The sequence below is a fragment of the Bactrocera tryoni genome, chromosome 1, assembly GCF_016617805.1.
Source record: "Bactrocera tryoni isolate S06 chromosome 1, CSIRO_BtryS06_freeze2, whole genome shotgun sequence".
Lineage (NCBI taxonomy): Eukaryota > Metazoa > Arthropoda > Insecta > Diptera > Tephritidae > Bactrocera > Bactrocera tryoni.
Window position 1 is genome coordinate 52,818,008 of NC_052499.1, and position 22,265 is coordinate 52,840,272.

Genomic DNA, 22,265 nt, shown 5'->3' on the forward strand with positions numbered 1-22,265 from the left:
GATCACCGTAACACTTTTTATAAAGCATTGAATAAAGAGCAAAAAAGCGGAAGGGAGATATATGACAATCCAATATATAAAATGTATGAGAAGAGAGTAAAAAATACTTGTAAAGTACATACAGAAAAAAAATTATTAGCGAAAAAAATACAAATAGACGGAAATTACCAAGACGCCTCAATTGGATTCATAAAAGTAGTTATTCAAATTTCTTATCAAACTGTTAGACTATATTAAAAACTTTTATTACAACAAAAAGTGTAGTAAAAAGTATAAGTGCTGCAAGTAAACAAAGTCAGTGCAAAATAGTTTGTTAACAAGAGCAACTAATTAGAAAAAAAGCTGTCTAAACATCAATTGCCGCCTCAACGCTAAATTGCTCAGATTAGAAATTATTACTAAGAAATTATATAATATTGAATTAGCAACTTTTATGAGCAAATACATATCTACCTAAAGAATGATAAATCAAAATTGAACACATTTTTTAATTGCCGTCGCGCGCAAAAGTTTCGCGAATAATTCCACATAAACACAAATTAGTAGATAAGAACTTAAAAAATAGTTGTGTGAGTATTTTTGAAAATATATGCCATTTGGCGAACATACATACATACATGTGTGTTTCGAAGTTTCAACGAAAGATTGAGCGTTGAATTCCCGGTAGCAAAACAATAAAACGAAAATACAAACTTGACAACAACAACAACTTATTTGTCTGGATAAGCTGACTAATTAACAAACGTAAATAGTGGCGAGAAGGGAAATCACTTGAAAGATCCAGCGCTTGGCGCTCTCTAGCTTATAAAAACAACACGTTTCAGCAAGGTAACTCTCAAAGCTCAAACGCATTAACAACCACAACACGCTCGAAGCGCGCGACTTTTTAGTTACAATTTTAAACAATCGAAAGAAACTAACCAAATTTTACACAAAATGAATTTCAGTGGTGTCTTCATCCTACTCGCTGTTCTTATGGCAATCTTTGCCGGACAGACTGAAGCTGGGTGGCTGAAGAAGCTTGGCAAGAAAATTGTAAGTCAAAAGCATAGCAAATACAAGTATTTATTGAGCTTATTAAACGAAAAAATATCTCATTTCAGGAACGCGTCGGTCAACATACACGAGATGCCACGATACAGACGCTCGCTGTGGCTCAACAGGCCGCCAATGTTGCTGCGACGGTCAGGGGTTAACCAATTTACCTACGAATTGCAGATGGACTATTTTCAAACAAAGCTTTAATTTATGTTTGTTTACCTTATAGTATTACTAGCAAATCGTAATTTAGCGATCATAAATTATTTTAAATAAATATTATTTTTGAAAATTAGATTAGAATTAGAAACAGTTTTACTTGTCATTTTGGGACGCTATTGGAAACTATTCAGATTTATGAGTATTCAGGATATTTTTTCAACAGTTCCGAAAAAATAAAAAAAAGGTTCCTCCTGTTTAGCTACATATATAGTTTATGTATGACTCAAATACTTTGCGTTTAAAGGAACAACTTGTTATAAAGTTTATTCCAGGATATTTCAGGGTTCATCTACTCAGTGCCGTGATATGGAAATTTGGCAATTCTCTTTTCATGTTGAATAACGCTCACGCATTTCCTTATAGTGTTTGAAAGGCAGTGCTCCGATTTTTATTATATATGAGAAATGAGCAGCCGAAGCACCCTAGCACTATACAGGAATTGGGTTCCCGCTCCGTTTCCGTATTAACCAAACTCTTATTTGGAATAGTGCTCACGTCTCAGCAGGCAATGTTAACCTTCGAGTATGCTTATGCCATGAAAAAGGCTTCTCAAAGGTGTTCAAAAACACAGCGCAAACGAGAGAGAAACAACGGCCAAGTATCAAGCAGATATTTAAAAGACTATCAAATATGTATACAGTTTATGTGTTCTGCGAGAATGCCTCTATATGTGACTGTGTCATCATATAAATGTTATCCCCGAAAGCTTCAGCATAATTCACGAAAGCAGGAATGACAGAAAATTGGATTCAGTAAGAATTTCTACCGCACGAAATCATTCTTGAGAGCAACTGCCACGTTTTTTGTTTGAAAGGAAATGTAAAGTGAATTCTTTAATCCACATGCAAGCACATTTTGTACACTTCTTCCAAAAATATATTGCAGAAGCGTAGATGACGATCAAATCGAATACAGCGAAACGCAGACGTGAAGTTACAAACATGTCAGAACATTGCAGTCCGGACTACGACAAGATGCCTCGTGATGTCTCCCATCGAACACCTACACAGTGAGGACCGTATTCTAACAGTTAAGGAGCATAAAGGTACTCCTAATCATTCTGCTGAGGTGCTTTCGCAGAAATCATCCCTGCAGTCACCTGCTTGGCACGGAACCGCCCCCTAGTAGCATCAAGAGGTCCTTCCTCAACTACGTCGTCTTCATAAAACAATACGCCGACCAGACTTCAGACGCAACAAACTTGAGACATATGTACACTAATCGTCATTCACAGTAGAGCCATTAACACCTTCACCGACTCCCTCTCAATGAATGGCGTACTTTGAGTCAAACCATCACCCATTGCAGACGAAGAGCTAGAATTGCCGCGAGAATCGAGGGTGATACTTGCGTTTTGGATACTATAGCAGATTAAACTCGTACTTATCCAGAATAAACACTGACATATCAAACATATATCTAGCGTGCAATGAGTCCCAGCATGGCAATAGCCATCTCTTTACATCCCCTGCTAACCCTACACATCTGACACCTTTTTCTCTATGGTCCGACTCCATCGAAACATCGTTGTATGACATCGATGAAAACTTATCTAATCCTTAACATCCTAACCGGGGTTACATACTGGTTACAACAACAAACTAATTAAAGTACCGCTGATTTTGAAGTTATGATCTGTAATTAATTTAATCATGATATCAGCGACTTAAAATTCACTGGCTGGAATGGCGAAGCCATGATATTCTGACGAACTAAACCACTCCTCTACAAGCGAAAAGGAAGAGAGATAACAGCTCCACCTTGGAGAAACCTCACTGAAACGGCTATCAATCGGCTTTAATATTCAGAACGAAGACATGACTGACGCGGCTTTAATATTCACTAAGTTTTATTGGAACTCTTTTTTTTAAGAACCTTGACGAACATTTGTTAAGATTTTCTTCGAATGTCTTATAAGGTAGAAGTATAAAGCAAACTCACCATCTGCACTTTAACAGCTGTCGTAAAGTAGGAAGTAAATGATTATTAGATGACAATGTTTAAATCTAACTCAAGAATAGAAATACTCAAAATCTAGTTGAGAGACTGCAGTAAGCAAATGCTGGACAGCTGCGACGTTTCACGGTGAACTGATTACTATAAATTATTATATTTACCTCTGAACCAGATGAACATAAACGTTCTATATATAATGAATACATATTTACATTACACATATATTTATAATAATTCAAATTAAAATGAATGCAAAAATCGATGACATGACTGGTACTAGATAGGTACTAGATAGGTCAAGGGTTCATATCTCAAAAATAATATAAACAATTATAGAATCATATTTCGAACGGCAGTCACCGCCGCCATGTAATCAAAATAATCACAAAATGAAGTTCCACCAACACAAACGGATTATTCAAAAAATCCTCAAACACCCCAAAGGCGTTGAAAATTCGCCATATGATAGAGTTGCGCTTGGAAGAAATCGAAAGGTATTTTTTGGCAGTGTCAGCAATAATATATAAAAAATAAAAACATAATTATAACGGGACTTTTTGTGAGTCCACCGAAAAAGTAGTTTGATGTGCTAGCAATATCAATGAGTTTAGGTAAACGCATATGAGGTTACTTATACACATCTATGTCTCGAAAACAACACGAGCTTACTTTCTGCTGAGCTCAATAAAATCACCGAACTGAATCAAAAAAGGAACAACAAAATGTGGTCTCACTATCAGTATGTATTTTATACGTATGGTAGACTGTGAATGTTATATATATGCATAATTGACTGTGAATGACGATCGGCGGCTGTGGTCCCCCTGAAATATCTATATATGTACCAGCGCGGGATTTTTTCCAGCTGCATCTAGTGGGCAGACCGAAGAGCTGACTATAAAAGTTGGAAGCATAGAATGCATTGTCATCAGTTTCACTTCAAGTGCCTTAAGAATAGCAATAACTGCTAATTATCAGCTAATAAATACATATAACTACGAAGCAAAAATCAATCAATCATGAACTTCAACAAAGTCTTCATCTTCTTGGCTGTGGTGATCGCCATTTTCGCCGGCCAAACAGAGGCGGGTTGGCTCAAGAAGATCGGCAAGAAAGTTGTAAGTATACATATTTATTAAGGAAATTTTCTACCTTCGACATTACTAACATGCTTAATTTGGTTTCCGACAGGAGCGTGTTGGCCAGCATACCAGAGATGCCGCCGTTCAAGGCATTGCTGTGGCGCAACAGGCCGCCAATGTCGCTGCTACTGCGCGTGGTTAATTATTATTAGTTGCCGAAAACATTTAAATTACAGTTATAAACTCATTTTGTGCAAATGTCATGGTATTTACTTAAAAAATATTTATTTTAGAAAAAAACAACAGCAAACATTCATATTACTAAGTTGAGGAACAAATTTCGAATAAATTGAAATCTTAAATAAAATATCGGTTTTTATTTATTTCCTGTAAAATTTACTATTTATAGGACTTCTCGATTTATACTTTCAGGATCTTGCAGTATTTCGAGCATATTATAGCTGGCTATTTTATTTGGAAAACCGATTTAATTTTATCGAATTCGATTTTTCGATTAATTTAATTTATAGATTAATATTTTTATAATTAATCGAAAAATCGAGTTTGATAAAATAAAATTTTTAACTTTTAAAAAATCTTGACCATTTTCTATCCGAACTTTTTCCTCCAATTTTCCAAAAATCTATATCTAGACAATCCTAGTCTCCTCTCTGAACCACCCCTTGCTTCTGATGAAGTTCATCAGTACAGAAAGTTTTATCGGTGCAACCTCCGAAATATCGTCAAGAAATCATCGACCGATAGTTGCGATTCTTTTCCTATACAAAGCTCTGCGTACGCATAGAAGATATTTTATAGTCTCCTCTTCATCTACATCCTGACATTATATGTGACCTGGTCTACGAAAAGGGAGCTATCGTGCGAAAACTAGTTTTCTGGAAAACAGCTGTTAAAAATAAACAACTCGTTTCGTCAGTGAAAATTGATTTTTTGACACCTAAGTCCCCTTTCCGTAGACCAGGTCACATATGTTGTTTCTAGTCTGCTGACATGTCTGCCAATTATACAGTGACCTGTTGGCCTTCCTACAAAACTTCTTACGTTATTCTTTTATAGTTCTAATAGTCGGCATGTACAGCCCTAATTCCAGTCTTGGCACGTTTGCCTGTTTGTTGAGCAAGTTAGGGATTGACTCCACCCAGACTCAACTAGATATATTTATAACATGTTTGTCGATTAAATATCTATAAGTAGTCAGAGGCATATAAATTCCCTCTTTCTCGGAGTCTAATTGTATGGTGATGCCTGTTTTGGCTAGATCATCTGCTCCACAGTTCTCAAGTATATCATCATGCCTTGGAACTCATTGCAGGTTTATCGTGAAATGTGATGTTAGATCCACTAAGAGATCAAGACATTTTTTCGTAACCTTGACGAAATCCTAACAGACTTTAGTGATTTCAAAGCCACATTACTGTCTGTATATGTAATATGTATATAAATACATATATTCCCTGTGGTGAGCACACGTCTTGTCAGGAAAAAAAAAGCTTTCTTTAATCTGTGATCTCCTTTTGGAAATGGAATGGTCTGGCGGAAGGCGATTTTGTTATTGATTTTGTTGAAAAGACACCTCCTTCTACTCGATTATCTAGTTTGAATCCATTCGCTTATCCCTGCGTTCCTGTCCATTCCGCTTCTTTTTACTATTCTCTAAAAGGAAGACAAAAAACAAAACCCCTTGAAACAATATCGTATATAATACTCTCATGTTCATGCATTCCCTTCTCAAATACTAAATAAGGATAAGGATCTTTGTTTTCCTTTTAACTTCAGACCACAGAATCGGTCAATATGTAATATTTTTCAATATGGAAAATATTTTCTTGAGCACACTTTAGTTTAATGCCAAAGGTAGGACGAGCCGGCCGTTCATATAGGCAAGTTAGGCAATTGCCTACAGTGTTAGCACTTCCCGTATCGGTAGCTAGTGGAGAGTACAGTTTCTCTTATTGAAACTTACCAAAACCTAACTACGCTCTGCAATGCGTCAAAAAAGACTAACGACTTGACAGCATCATCTTCTTCTTCTTCTTTATTGGCGTAGACACCGCTTACGCGATTATAGCGGAGTTAACAACAGCGCCCCAGTCGTTTCTTCTTTTCGCTACGTGGCGCCAATTGGATATTCTAAGCGCAGCCAGATCCTTCTCCACTTGGTCCTTCCAACGGAGTGGAGGTCTTCCTCTTCCTCTGCTTCCCCCGTCGAATACTTTCAGAGCTGGAGTGTTTTCGTCCATTCGAACAACATGACCTAGCCAGCGTAGCCGCTATCTTTTGATTCGTTGAACTATGTCAATGTCGTCATATATCTCATACAGCTCATCGTTCCATCGAATGCGGTATTTCGCCGTGGCCAACGCGCAAAGGACCATAAATCTTTCGCAGAACTTTTCTCTCGAAAACTCGCAACGTCGACTCATCAGTTGTTGTCATCGTCCAGGTCTCTGCACCATATAGCAGGGCCGGAATTATGAGTGACTTATAGAGTTTGGTTTTTGTTCGTCGAGAGAGGACTTTGCTTTTCAATTGCCTACTTAGTCCAAAGTAGCACCTGTTGGCAAGAGTTATCCTGCGTTGGATCATCAGTTGAAGATAAAGTGTCACAAACTCTTAACAATAAAACAGTTCGGTTTGATTTTCCAAATTAAGACAAGAAAATATTTAAATAATTAACTTTTTTTAAAGCAGTATTTATAATAGTTTTTTAATAATTATGGCCCCTATTATGGATTTCAACCCAACTGAATTTTGGTAGAAGTTTTGAAATTCGGTATTGGCGATATTAATTCAACCCGTCAAGAACATGTCGTTTAAAGCGTTGTCAAATTTCAATTTTTTTGTGGTGTTACGGTTCCCAACTCAATGTCGGTGGGGTTGACTACAGTACCAAAAATGTCAACTATTATCATTACTGCGTTTATTTAGGAAAAATATTATTAGAAAACGGAAGTGGGTAACAAAATATATTTGATTTATAATTTTAAACCATTTTAATCAGTTATTTTGTTGAAATCATTCTATGTATTATAAATGTGGAGAATCTGTGGAGCTCGGAAACGGAAGCTCGTGAAAACGGGATATCAATGCAATTTTTTATTCCTGTGAAAGTACATTTGACGCTATTATGTATGGAACTCGATTTCTTTTTCATGGCTACCACGAGCACTTCTGCAGAAGTTCAGACGCTGAATCAAATTTTCGACGATTTTCAAGCATAAATCGGCAGATACTGCTGCAATTTCACGTTCGATATTCGTACGAAGTTCATCAATCGTCGCTGACTTGTTGGCATAGACCATTAGACTTGAAGTAGCCCCACAGGAAATAGTCTAATGGCGTCAAATCTCACAACCGAGGCCGCTAACTGACTGGGCGGTTTCGTGAGATAACACGTTCACCGAAGTTGGTTTTCAATAAATCGATTATGACATTCGCTGTGTGGCTTGTGGCGTTCTGTTGGAACCACATATTGCCCAAGTCCATATCATCCAATTTGGGCCAAAAATATTCAGTTATCATTGAGCGGTAGCGATTTCCATTCACAGTAGCGTGCCGGTCTTGATCATCACGGAAGAAGTACGAGCAAAATGACGCCGCCAGCCCATAAACCGCACCAAACCGTAATTTTTTCGCGATGCAATGATGACCCATAGTGTACGTGTGGTGTGCTGACTGACAAATACACAGCCAGAAATGAGTATCATCGCTGAAGATGATTTTTCAATGGAAATCTGGCTCATTTTCACGTTGTTGCTCATGAACATACGACGATTCTGACGATTCTGCTGGTCAAGTGGCTTCAGTTCTTGTATCAATTTGATCTTATAAGGATGTAGGCCAAGATCTTTTCGCGAAATTCGCCACACCGACAACACAGAAACGCCCAACGTTTGAGAATGACGTGTGAGAGACTGATTAGGGTCTTCCTCAATTGATGCGCTGGCGGCAGCAATATTCTCGACACGACGGGCACTTATTTGTCTCACTGGCACGGGAACATTTTGAACTGTGCCTGTGAATTCAAATTTTTCCACTAGACGCTCAGTTGTTGTCTGACAGGACGATTATGACAACCATAAATTGGACGTAGCGCTCTTAAAGTTGAGGCCACTCACTCCGAATTTCGTTAGTAACTTTTAATAATTTCGACTCGTTGTTGGCTCGTATATCTTTCCATGATGAAATTGCAAGCTTTACTGAAGAGAAATGTCAAAAGAGCGGGAAAAATATGGCGTCGTTTGTTGTCCCTTAATTATTTTCCAAAATAATAAATTTTGCTATAAAGGCAAAATCGGCTGAGAAAGGGCGCAGTATTTGGCATTTGCCTAGATCAATAAAATGGTTCGTGCCAGCTTCCTACTTAACACCCCAATGTTATGCTTTAGACTTTGTGGTTGCCATTATGCAATACTTTATATGTATGTATGTATAACGGTATGGTTTATAATTGGTTATTATATTTTGTATATAAAGCCAGATAAAGTAATAAAACAAAGTAAGCATATAATCTATAAAATAAGTTGATAATATAATAATAAAAATAAAGGCAATCGGTTCATCATCACCGCCAGTAATTATTATGGAGTTCACAGAATTCCTAGGCAAAAACTTTTCATGTTTGAATAATAACTTTTAGTGGGCATATCATTACTCCGATTCCGCCTCTTTATATTTAAATTTGCACTTATAGTACTTACCTAATACTTATGTATATCACTTAATAATTATAGATAAAATAAATAGGTACTTATTAAATGACCCACAACGAGTACCTTCGAATATAATTTTTATTAGATTGTTTCCGCTTTACTATTTGCTCGAGCTTCATTGAGATTGTATACAATCAACTCACACTATAAATGCACACTCTGCGCTGCTGAGAAGAATAAAATCGCCGGGCGGTGTAAAAAATTATTGTCTGCTTATCAGTAGGCGCCCATATAGTGAGCGTCCGACGATTGAGCTCACTATAAAAAGTGCAGCCAACAAATGCATTGCCATTAAACTCACTTCAAGTGTCTTAAGAAGAGCAATAGCGTCTACTCAAGCGCCAATAAACGACAAAACCCGTAAATCCCACCCTTTAGAGAGCAGAAAAATTCGTATCAACATGAACTTCAATAAAGTCTTCATCTTCTTGGTTCTGCTGGTCGCTATCTTCGCCGGACAAACCGAGGCCGGTTGGCTCAAGAAGATCGGCAAGAAAATCGTAAGTATTTTTTACTATATTTGTCGATTTCTTTTTTCCAATTTACTAACGGCCCTAATGCTTTCCGACAGGAGCGTGCTGGTAAGCACGCCATAGATACCGCCATTAAAGTTGTTGTGGCCAAAGAGATCGGCAGAGGCTAGCAGCTGCCACATTACCAAACAGCCACTGCCTAAATTAATTATTGTTAACTTAATTAAATTTTTATTTATACTAATAATAAATTAAATAAATCGAAAAAAAATTTGTTTATTTATTTATAACTGATGGTCTCGCTTAAAGGATGTTTTGATATAAGCTAGTTGATTGAAAACGTGAAAAAGAAGGAAAACTATTGAAAAGGTAATAATAGTAGAGTTTAGATTATTCTAGACAGGAAGTAAGGATCTTCATATTAAGCTCTTTGCTCAATAAGTGGCTATGGAATGGAAAGACGCGGGTTCCTAACCTATATTTTTTTTTGATACGCGGTAACCCCTCGGTCGACAAACTGTAGTTTTAGACATGAAAAGACTTTTCCAGCTTGTTGAAGCTTGTGATAGCACTATATGTATATAATAAAAAATCTATTTTCAAATTATAAATGAGCTTTATAGTGGAAGGACCTAAATAAAGTCTTCAAACTCATTTGAATCGCAGAAATTAATGGGGGTTGTGTACCCCCCATAGTTAAAATTTATATCATCATTTGAATCGCAGAAATTAATGGGGTTATTGTACCCCCCATAGTTAAATTTTTTTTTCATAAAAAATTTTCGAACATTTTGGAGTAGGGATAGGTCATTACTAAATAATGTAATACATATTTTAAAAATAACCTCAAAACTTATTATGGATATAGTATTAAACATTTTCTCTTAATTTTTTTCTTCTCTATTTTTACTTTATTTTTTATTCTCACACTATATCACGCTGTTTGATAAGAGCGCACCCTAGCGGCGACTAGATAATATGCAAACGCTGAATATTTACTCGCCCGTTTCTGACAGCCAACTCGTTGCTAACGCGCTTGTCAAAATGCGAATGACGGAAGTTACTGTTCTGTGGTATGCCTTAACTTCCTTTCCTGTCAAAATAATTGACCAAGGTTGGTGTACTTCTCTGTTATCTTCACAAATTAATTATAATTTTCATATATGCCAAGTGAAATATGCAAAAATGTTGCTTGAAAACCAACTACATAAAACAAATATATCGAAATATGTGAATTTAATTGAGGAAATGTGAACAGTGACGTAGATGTGCAGTGATTAAATGTACGCCGGTCGGACGCTGTTACATTTTACTACTTGATAAAATATGTGCTCCGCTTTAGCAGCTTTATTGCTTAGCATTCATACAAGCAGACGTATTCCAATTAAGCGCCGCTAATAACAAATTTGATGTTCTATTCACAGATGATCGGCAACAAGATTATCAAGCCTGGTGGCGCTGAACCTGATGACTTTGAAAAGTCCATTGCCCAAGCTCTTTTGGAGCTGGAGGCCAACAGCGACCTGAAACCCTATTTGAGGGATTTGCACATCACCCGTGCACGTGAGATTGAGTTCGGTAGCAAGAAGGTAAGTTTGTGTGTTATTATGTACACAAAAAAAAACCGAGTGTATAAATATGTTGTTTGTATTGCATTTGTAGGCTGTTATCATCTACGTACCGATCCCACAACAGAAGACGTTCCAGAAAATCCAAATTATCTTAGTGCGTGAGTTGGAGAAGAAATTCTCTGGTAAACACGTTGTTGTGATTGGCGAACGTAAAATCCTGCCTAAACCTACCCGTAAGGCCAGGAATCCATTGAAGCAAAAGCGACCACGCTCACGTACTCTAACCGCTGTGTACGATGCCATCTTGGAAGATTTGGTCTTCCCAGCTGAAATCGTTGGCAAGCGCATCCGCGTCAAGCTTGATGGCTCACAGTTGATCAAGGTGCATTTGGACAAGAATCAACAAACCACTATTGAACACAAAGTAAGTACAGTGCAAAAGTGTGCAGCAAACCCGAAAGTGTGTAGAAATATAAAAGAAAGTGGTTTGTCCCTGTGTTATTTGCTGATTGATTACCCATAATCAGTGATTGTCAAACGGGACGCACATCAAATTCCAATGTCTCGTTATTGCCTTCTAATCGCCCTTGCGGCTTTAAGGCACTTCCATACATTGGAAACAAATCAATTTACTAGATTATAAATAATTGCAAATAGAACATTTTGTTTTATATTTAAATTTCGTCTCTGTGTTTTTTGCTGATGATATGCCAAAATCAGTGATTGTCAAACGGGACGCAAATAAAATTCTTAAGTCTCGTTATAGTCTTCATTTAGCTTTTACGGCAAGTAGACTTCTCCATACTTTAGAAACAAATAATCTAATAAATTAGTACAAAATGTTCTTTTTGCCACGTAACGTTCTTGTGTTATTTGTTGATCGCTGCTTAAGGTCAATAATTGTCGAAAAGAACGAAAATTAATATGTGTAACTTTTGTTTATATGCCTTAATTGTACTTTAAAAATTAAGGTAGCTTTTAAAGTTATGCACAAAAATTGTCTAATAACATAAATATAAATAACTTCCGTCGTTTTGCCTCCCGCTCGTCCTTTTTCAAGATCTATGGCGAGTTGGGACTTCCTACATAGGCGGAAAATTAATAATGTTGCTGTAAATGTTGTTGTATTGCAAATGCTCAACAACAATGGTTTGCAATGTTTACATTAATATGCCGATTTTAAAGTCTAATATATATATATATATACAAATTAATTATGTTTCGCCGTTTTGCCTCCCGCTCGTCCTTTTTCAAGATGTATGGCGAGTTGGGACTTCCTACATAGGCGGAAAATTAACAATATCACCATAAATGTTGTTTTACCGCATATGGTTAACAACAATGGTTTGGAGATCTTTACAATCATAATTAATTTAATAGTTTTATTGAGACATTTTTTTGGTATGTCGACACTAACTAAACTATATTTCTCTTCTTTTCAGGTTGATACTTTCACATCTGTGTACAAGAAGCTCACCGGTCGGGATGTCACTTTTGAGTTCCCAGATAACTTCTTGAATGTTTAATTTCTAACCGATGCGGAAAAAAGGGGGAATATTAAATGATTCTTTCATAAATACGTTATTAACAACGTATTTAGGAGAAAATAATAATAAAAATTTTTAAAATAAAATTAAAAATAACGTGAATAACTGTTTTGGTTTTTGAAACTATAGTTGAGGTATTTGATTGTGCTTAATACATATTTATCTCTTCGTAGCTTCTGTGGCACCATGCGCAATAATATGTGTTTTAAGTGAATAGTTATAATAGTGCCAGTCTTTTTTAAAGGCACAATAGAAGAATTCGATAAACTAGATTGACATGAAACCAGAATTCGTATAGTACTATTTCGCTAGCTGTTTTCAATATTCGTTGAAGTGGGATGTTTCTATGTTTAATCACTGGATAGGACTCAATTTGGTTCCTTCATACGTAATGGTAATTATGTAATATTGGACTTTTTCGACTATTGAACATGTTCCTAATTACTGTATGCTCACTATTTAACTTATTATTAATGAGATTAAACACAGAAATAGTTTTGTTGATAAATCTCCCCTTGTACCTAATTCAAAAACTGTCAAGACGGTACAAGGGAGTCGGCCAATCGGGTATACCCGAAGCACTGAATTTAGAATCGTTCGAGGACGATCCTTACAATTATGTAACTACAACAACTCAAAATAACTGCACTTGAGTTACGGCATGCCCCGTCGAAATTTCTCAAAATAATTGTCGCAAAGTTGATGCAGCTTAAATCAACAACTCCGGTCTATATAGATTTCATGGAATATTTAAATCAATCTAGAATTGTTATAGCTATAAATGATTGCTTATAATGAGACATTGTATCACTTGAAGCACTAAATAAATATCCCCCACCTATAACAAACAACGCTATTATGCAAACATTATATAATTAGATTTACCTCTAATTTTTGCGTGAATTGAAAATTGTAACAATAAGTTAACCTGTGGGTTTTAAAATTAATATCACATACGCATTTAATAACGATGTGTGATCTCTCCTGCCCTGCCGCGAAAGTCAACAACGAAGCCCACCCTCTTTATGTGTTATTTCTGGGGTGTGATAAAAGGGGTTAATACCACCGTTTTGCTGCATGAGTGGATACTTTCCAACTCTTTTATACTTGCACACTAATTTGCATACGAATACGCGTTTAATTAAGCCGCTTCCCATTCTTAGCAAACGCAAACATTACAGACATACGAGTGTGTCAGCATGTAGGACTTTTGAAAAACATTTTTTCACTAACGGGATATCAATATTACAAAGGATTATCAGCAAACATGCATACATACATATGCACATATAGTATAGGAATACCTGTTTCAGTATTATGCGCCTTGTTGCACTTCATTCATAAACATTTGTTCTTCGCTTCTTAATTAAGAATGTTCTGTTTTTGTTTGCCTAGTTGGTTTGCCTTTTTGGGTGGTACATACAGAGCCAAGCTAAAGACCTGTGTGTACATATACATTTGTATGCATATATGTGCCATAAAATCCTTTGTAACCGGAAAATTAATTGTTTAACGACATGTGTCACTCATATGGGAATTGCGCCATTTTTTGTTTGAACATTTAAATTAAAGGCAACACATGTAATTATTTATTTTTTAACACATGTATGTGCGTACACGGCCTTGTATGTACTAGTATTATGTAATATAAAAAATATATTTACGGAAAATGATAGCAGCCTTTGAAATTGTTGTGTAATTAGAACATTTTCAGCTACATACTTATGTATGCACGTGAATTTAAATTGAGTTGTGTGGGAGACTTACCGACTTTAAACACTGAAAAAAGAATAAAATGTGCAGATAAGTAGGTAGACATATAACAATTGAAGAAAAAGTATACACCTAGTGAAATGTATCAATAAATTTTTAATATTAAAGTATATTTAATTAAAAATAGTAATACTTACATAACATTCACTAAGTTCTTATTGCAGCATCACACCTTTGCTTGTAACTGAAACATTTTTAACACACTCATTTTGCACTTTTCACACTAATAACTCTAAATAAATAAACGCCTAAATTTTACTATGATTTAAACAAAGCATTTAATTTTATATTAGATAAATCACATCGCCATTGACTATTTTTATTTATATTGAAAAGTAAAAACAAACAACACTTGCATATCATTCACTCATTTCAGCATCACACTTCTTTTAACTGAAACTTTTTTAACACACTTATTTTGCACTTTTCACAATAATAACTCTACATAAATATATACACTCATTTTACTATAATTTAAGCGGAATTTTAATTTTATATTAGATAAATCACCACACCATTCACTATTTTCATGAATATTAAAAACTAACTGTTAATAAATATTTGTAGTACAGGGTGAACCTTAAACCTTTAACTGAACAAAGAACTACTGTAACTTTTTTGCAACAGGCTTGCGAACTTTTTAATTTAAAAATTTACTTTTCAATTTCTAATTCCGATTTTGGGCTTAAAAATTTATTTTTAATGAAAATTTGAATTTTTGTGTATACATTAGATTTCATATTTTCAATATAAAAGTTTCTGTTTAAAAAATTGGTATACTTAAATTTTTAATTGTGATTTTATGATAACAAAATTAATTATTCTGTATGTTTGAGATAAAAATGCAAATTTTAATGTAAAATAAATTTAGAATTGTAAATTTAATTTTTAATCTCTATATCAGAATTAAAAATTGATAAAATATAATTCGTTTCTATAAGAAAATTTGAAGACCACTTGTGCGACCTACCTTTCAAAACCGTAGCACACGGAATACGCAAACTTAAAAGTATTTAAATTCAAAAATAAATATTTTAACTTAGTTGTTAATTAATTGCTTTTATGCTTAATTTTTAGGCCTGTTTTAGAGATTAAGGTCGCGGTGCATTCCTCCTTTATCAATCAGGGGTTAAAATTTCTTTACTTTTAACCGATCGGACTTAAAATTTAAAGATTATTTTTAAACAGTATTTCCGGAGTTACAAAAAAAGTTATTAAAATCGTATTTTAATCATTTTTAATGCATTATTTGCAACCCTGCCTACGGCATTATATATTTTTAAGGTTTTCATCAAAACGCCTTGCCCGGATATAAACCCAGTCCGTTATTTATTAAAATTAAAAATTTGTTTGAAAAGTGCAAACGCTTCGAAGCACCCTGTATAATAATATGAGTAGTATTCATGCATATCTGTTAATATTCGATTTTTTATAATAATTAACATATAAATTTAGATTCTTTAATTTAAATTCTTACTTTTCAATTAGTTTAAAATAACTGTTTATTAACACTGCGATCACCATGCGTCGAACGCTTGGAATTGACAACCACATAGTGATCCCTGTGTAGGCCGTTTGCAGGGTGCCCGAAAAGCCATTGTTTAACCGGAGAACATACAACACTTATATGATTAGATTTTTGATTATATTGTTGGAAGTTCTGTGGTTTAACCGCTTAGTTTAATAAATATGTATGTGAAAAACTTTATTTAAATTGAAGCGATTTCAGTTTTGTAAAATTTATTCAAATTCGAGTATTTTCATCAATATTATACCCTGAACGGTTTATACTAGTATTAAGTTTGCTACGAAGTGTGTGTCTAAATATGTACGTTTATGTATACTATATACATAAATGATCACCGTGATGAGCTGAGTCGATTTAGCCATGTCCGTCTGTCTGCCCGCTCGAACTAGTCGCTCAGTTTTTGATATATGGGTCTCAACTTTTGCTTATTTGCCAGAACCGCTGATATCGGACCACTTTAGCACATATCCATAGATAATATTTATCTATGACATATCTGCCATACAAATTGAACAATCAAATACATGTTGTTGTATGAAAAACTGTTTTATTTGACAAGACTCCTTCATGATGTTTATATATATATATGTATATTTTCCCGTAGTTCCTAGGTGGAACATAGGACCTCATGACATGATGTTTAGCACGGATTATTGCCCAAGGCAATAGTACAATATCGGAAGAGATTATTCAGATCAGAATACAATAGCATATGGCTGCCATACAAACTGACCGACATGATAAAGGGTTTTTCTTTTATGTCTATATTTATCATGCAAAGGAAGAAAGAGTGATTGTAACTGGATGCATCCAATCAAATTCGCTGAAAAAGAACACTTCTGGGATCTTCTTCTATTTGCTAGCGTTTCGGTGGTGTGCGCTCCAAATAAATTACGATAAGCATGATACATCAAACATTGAATATAGTACAAGGTGCGTTCCAAAGTAAACAAGACTTTATAAAAAAAAAAAGAACAAATGGTTTTTTTCGGCAAATTCAATTTATTGTATTCAAAATAGTCTCCTACTGCTTCAGTACAGCTTGTCTTGGTCCAAAAGCATGTCGAACGAGTGTTTTAGCTCGTTGGCCGGTATGGCCGCCAGTATGCCAGTGCAAGCCTTTTGAATGGCCTCTACGTCTGCATAACGCTTTCCTTTCATGGGAAAATGCATTATGCCGAAAAGGAAGAAGTCACACGGTGCCATAACAGGTGAGTACGGGGAGTGGTTAATGGTTAAAATGTGATTTTTGGTCAAATAATTGGTCACAAGCGTCGATAGATGAGACGGCCGTTATCATGCAAACAAACGCCAACTTTCATCTTCGCAATATTCAGGTCGAACACATCGAAATGTTGGGTCAAAATGCGATAAATCGATGTTTGGAGATGTTTAATTCCATTTCCATGAATTGAAATAATGATTTCGGCTGATTTTTGATGAATTCACGTACACTTTTGATAGCCCTCCAAAAAGGCCTGATGCCACCGAAACACACCACTTCTTGCAACATTTGGTTAAGAATGATTGATCATATCAAACAGGCCGCCGCCGTATTTGAGTCCATCGACGCTCGCCACTTTGTTGTTCTTTAGACGATTAGTTGCATTTCAAACTTTTTCATGGTCGGGCAATGGAACGTCTTGTCCATCGTCATCGATTGGGTATCGGGTGCACCATCTTCAGGTGTTATGTTTTCACTGCCATTCAGTAGGCTGGAGAAGTGTTCACACCATAATTCAGTATGCTCTGGGCATCAGTCACGTCTGGGGGTATATATACTAGATTTACGTCCAAATTAATCATGACTTATTTTAGAGATATGCAACATTATTCGTATAAATTTAAAATAATTAATTATTATATAATTAACACAACATATGGCTGGTACAATCGATCGATTAAAAAGTTAGTAACTAAACTATCAAACTGTTTGGGTGTCAAGGGATCCACTAAAGCGCTACAATCACATATTTAATGAAGCTTTAATGACATATTTTAGAGACATGCAACATTTTTCGTAAAAGTATACTTACTACGACTATATACTCGTACATATGTATGTACAGTTGCACATACTTCAGTATTAATTCATTTTCATTCATATAGAATCAACATATATGTATGTATATGTGCCATATGTACAAATAGATATAAGTAAGTGGTTTTCATGTATGACTAAACATCACTATTTGACATATGGAGCATATACATACATAGCATATGTATATATGTATGTTCAGTGTCTGCTAGCCTTTCAATCGACATGAAAGTTTCTAATAAGCTTTCACTATCTGATTTTCCATGGCAAAAACACTGACACATTTCAACAGCAAATTAATATGGTTTTATATGAAAAAGTGACTAAGTAAAAGCAGCAAGTTTATGAGGCTTGAATACTAAAGACATATGTTTTGCACAATTGCTTTTATTAAAATTATAAAATTTTACACTGATTTCAGAAAAAGCTGTTTTCTACTTCGTTTTTAATGCGAAATATTTCTTCAACATTAATATTATAAATAACAAAGATTATTTCCTAACAAAACACATTTTAATAGTTAGTAATTTTGTGTTATTTCACTATTTAATGTTTATAGACGAGCGTCCATTTGGTTCGTGTGCAAAGCACGTGCAAGCATCGAGATTGACAAACATTTGTGTTGTAGAAGGTGGTGATTTTAGTTCTTTCTAATAGTGGTTAGGTTTTTTCTAACGCAAACTTTGCAGGCGCTAATTGACATTGAACTTGAATTTTAAATTGCAGGTCATGTGGTTATTGATCTAGGGAAAAACCCCACAAAATTTAGCAAAAGAAGAAAATTGTTGATGGAACATTTCTTCTATTTTTCATTGGTTATTTAAAATGTCTCTTCCGACTCAGATATGTTACAAACATGCTGATAATCAAATGCTCTAGACTGTTTGATTATTGCTGCAAGAAATCAACATAACTCGATCTGAAAGCTGCTTCGCCACAAAGTACAGCACAAACTTTATTTTATTGGAACTTTCGTTGCTTTTTTGAGAGTTTCTCGACGTATGGAGTTCGTTAGAGCCATAGATGACAGCCGTTAAAGTGGACAAATGTGTCTGTTCTAATGTTCAGTATATGTTGTCAAATTACGGGCAAAGACTTACACCGGAATGAAAACTTGAAAAACCCTCAACCACCAGAGGGAATTTCTATCACCGCGTTCACTGATGATTGTGTGATGATTGCAGTATCTCTCCAACCTCTCTCGCTTCCTCACTGCACAGCGACCATATTTACTAACTGAAAGAAGGAGTATAGACTTGACCTTAATATTGTAGTCGATGGCGTTAAAATTCCGACTGTCAGTAACCCGAAGATTTTAGGTGTGACATTCGTTATACTTCTCACACAACCCCGATTACTGCCAAAGTACAGAACCGCAACAACATCCTCAAGTCGCTAGCCGGCAGCACATGGGGAAAGGACAAAGAAATGTGGTCGCCCGGATGCAGAGAAACGCGGATGAGGAAGCTATACAGACATGTCAGAACACTGCACTCCGCACTACAACGGAATATCTCTTGATGCGTCCCATCAAACACCTGCGAAGTGAGGCCCGCATGCTCTCAGTTAAAGATAATAATGAACTACTCTCCAAGCAGGTTCTGCTGTGGTGCTTTCGTGAAAATAAACCCTACAGCCATCTGCTTGTAACGGGACCGCCTCCTAGGAGCATCAAGAGGTTATACCTCAATTACTTCGAGGACATAAAACAATAAGCCGAACACACATATGTTTCACAGTGAAGCTATTAACATCTTCACCGACTCCCTTTCAGTGAATGGCGTACTTGGAGTTAAACTACCACCCATTGCAGAGATGTCACGAGAATGGAGAGTGACCCTTGCGCAGCTATATTCTGGTTACTGTGACAAGTTAAACTCCTACTTATCCAGAATAGACCCTGACATATCAAATATGTATATGTCCAGCATGCAACGAGTGCCCGCATGACACTAACCACCTCTTTGTATGCCCTGCTAACCCTTCACATCTGACACTCCTCTCCCTTGTTGCAACAGCATTTAATAATTTTATTCACCTAACGGTTGTTTGTAACACCTTACACTAATAGAGATATACCTATATAGACTATCATTATATAAATGATCAGAATGACTAGACGACTTCGATTCGAAGTAATTGCTTACATGTATACAACCTCGCGTCTAAAAATTAGTCGAAAAGGGACTATAACTTTTCAAGCTCTCAGTTACCGAATATGAGGATTTCAGTGCCTATGGCTGACTTTTTACCGATAATAACGTTCATCTCTGAGATTTATTATTGAAATTCAGAGAGTGTTTCTCTCCAATAACAGTGAGCCCTTGTGTCTAAAATGGATAAAATCGTGTCAATACTGTCACTAGATCCTATATACCTCTTGTGAGTACCATATATGCCAATTTATGTGCATATATACTTTAGCAATATTAGGTAAACGTACTATATATTATTGGATTTGCTACAGCCTAATGCCGAAAATCTACGAAATTAATCCAAGAAATACCACAGCTCCCATATATTACATACTCATACAATGCTTTATGTTACTCTAGCAGACTTTATCTCGTATCAAATATGTCGGTCAGTGTATCAGTTATCTAAAAGTGCCAAAAGTTAAGACAATCAGTCCAGACCTTTTCCTAGGCTTAGTGTACTCCATAGGTATAGTAAAATCTGACTTTTTGGCTGACTAATGTATTTCCAAGTGACTTTGAACCAGATGTAATGATTTCGGTCTTTCCACCTCCTGATTGTCAACCGAAAGTTATGGTCGTTCAAGGCGAACTAAATGCCATTCTTTCTTGTACTGAACAAACCACAAGGAATGTATTAGACAATTTTAGTTATCAAAATATTTGTGTTTAGTTAAATTGATTTATCAAAATCCACTAAATCCACTGGAAATAGTTTGCGCAGGGTGCAAAGTTATGATTCCTAAATATACAATTTCTATACATATGTATATGTACTCACAAGTGTATACAGATTGCAGCAAACAACAACAAGCGGATATCAGTTTTCATGCTAGCACATTGAAAATTCATACGATGACAGTGTTAAGAGCAAAATATGAGCCCAAACGGACCACTGTACGCCCCATAATTATGCTTGTAAAAAACCACCAGGCAATTTTGGTGATTATAGTGCCCTCCAGCTACATATTCCTTTTATCAAATTATGCTATTGTAATCTTGCGATTCTTTAATAATATGTAATGAATATTTGTGGAAACCACCGCATTAGGTTCTTTGATCAAAGAGGTGTGACTAACAGAAACGTAAAAATAAAGTTCTACTTGTTGTTTGTAACCAGTGTCAGTTATCAGCCATCTAATTGCTTATCTAAAGAGCTTGCAGCTGTGTTAACAACTTGGGAATGTACATAAGTATGTATGTATGAATGGTGTAAATGCCTTTTATCTTATGAGTGATTTCAGAAAAAATACAATTTTTGTAAAGCATGTATCTTCTTACAACATATATACATATGTATGTACATAGTTGCATGTGCAACACCTGGCTGGCCTTAAAACCTATCGTTATCAATATTGATTACATTTCTGATTTTTAGCATGCACACCTGTTCAATAAGCCATTCGACCGGCATGATACTTGACTCACCGCCAAACCGTTATCTCTGATTATGTAAAAGCGAAAGCGACATTTTTTCGGAACAGTGGGTTGTAGGCGTTTCAAAAGACTCAAATCTGTGTTGATTGATAAGCAATGTGATGCAGATTATTTATTGCTCCATTTAACTGGTATTATTATTTGTTATTTTGGAGAAGGTTGTTTTTTTTATTGAAATTGATGACAAGAATCAGAAAAGAACCCTAAAATCCAATTGCAAAGTGATTCATATTGTTGGGTAGATTTTTGTTTTGTTAACAACAGTTTAACCACTAGTCAGTGGCTTAGTGTTTTCACAGACTTTAACATAGGTATGTATCGAGTGGAGGCGGTGAATTCCCGTGTTTGGGGACCGCCGTAATGAAAACCAGAATGATATTTACGATTTGTTCCCACAATGCTTCAATTTCTTTAACTCGTCTGAAAAGTATCTTTTCTGGATAACTGCGTAGGGTAGGAGTAGGACTCCATGGCGGCGATAACCTTCTCAATCAAGGGGTTACATGGCTTTCACAGCTACAAAAAGCCGTTTTTTATTGTACTTTTAAAATTTATAACATCGCTAGAATATTGTCCTAACTGCGCAAGTTGATCCGAGTAAGAGTTTTGGACATACAGCCTTGAAAAGTTGTTACTTGAAACTTTAAACTAATTTTTCTGGCGCCTGGG

The 22,265-nt window shown here is 35.6% G+C and overlaps 4 protein-coding genes and 3 non-coding genes across 7 annotated transcripts; all 7 read left to right on the forward strand.

Moving 5' to 3' along the window:
- The first annotated feature begins 823 nt into the window (after nt 1–823).
- LOC120767434 (cecropin-1-like) lies at nt 824–1,290 on the forward strand. The gene is made up of 2 exons (XM_040093497.1): nt 824–1,035; nt 1,104–1,290. The coding sequence occupies exons 1-2, from the start codon at nt 937–939 to the stop codon at nt 1,194–1,196; spliced, it is 192 nt and encodes a 63-aa protein (XP_039949431.1). The 5' UTR covers nt 824–936; the 3' UTR covers nt 1,197–1,290.
- A 2,851-nt stretch (nt 1,291–4,141) lies between these two features.
- On the forward strand, nt 4,142–4,663 carry LOC120778647 (cecropin-1-like). The gene is made up of 2 exons (XM_040110563.1): nt 4,142–4,334; nt 4,408–4,663. Exons 1-2 carry the CDS (start codon nt 4,236–4,238, stop codon nt 4,498–4,500), a joined length of 192 nt encoding a protein of 63 aa, XP_039966497.1. The 5' UTR covers nt 4,142–4,235; the 3' UTR covers nt 4,501–4,663.
- Nucleotides 4,664–9,228: 4,565 nt separating this feature from the next.
- LOC120782330 (sarcotoxin-1B-like) lies at nt 9,229–9,722 on the forward strand. The gene is made up of 2 exons (XM_040114556.1): nt 9,229–9,531; nt 9,603–9,722. The coding sequence occupies exons 1-2, from the start codon at nt 9,433–9,435 to the stop codon at nt 9,672–9,674; spliced, it is 171 nt and encodes a 56-aa protein (XP_039970490.1). The 5' UTR covers nt 9,229–9,432; the 3' UTR covers nt 9,675–9,722.
- An 836-nt stretch (nt 9,723–10,558) lies between these two features.
- On the forward strand, nt 10,559–12,724 carry LOC120782329 (40S ribosomal protein S7). Its single transcript, XM_040114555.1, has 4 exons — nt 10,559–10,618; nt 10,929–11,093; nt 11,167–11,499; nt 12,518–12,724. The coding sequence occupies exons 2-4, from the start codon at nt 10,929–10,931 to the stop codon at nt 12,599–12,601; spliced, it is 582 nt and encodes a 193-aa protein (XP_039970489.1). The 5' UTR covers nt 10,559–10,618; the 3' UTR covers nt 12,602–12,724.
- Nucleotides 11,563–11,700, forward strand: LOC120767118. Its single transcript, XR_005704664.1, has one exon. It is a non-coding gene; the product is annotated as a small nucleolar RNA psi18S-1377 (small nucleolar RNA).
- On the forward strand, nt 11,757–11,893 carry LOC120767117. The gene has a single exon (XR_005704663.1). It is a non-coding gene; the product is annotated as a small nucleolar RNA psi18S-1377 (small nucleolar RNA).
- LOC120767120 lies at nt 11,934–12,029 on the forward strand. The gene has a single exon (XR_005704666.1). It is a non-coding gene; the product is annotated as a small nucleolar RNA psi18S-1377 (small nucleolar RNA).
- Nucleotides 12,725–22,265: the final 9,541 nt, after the last annotated feature.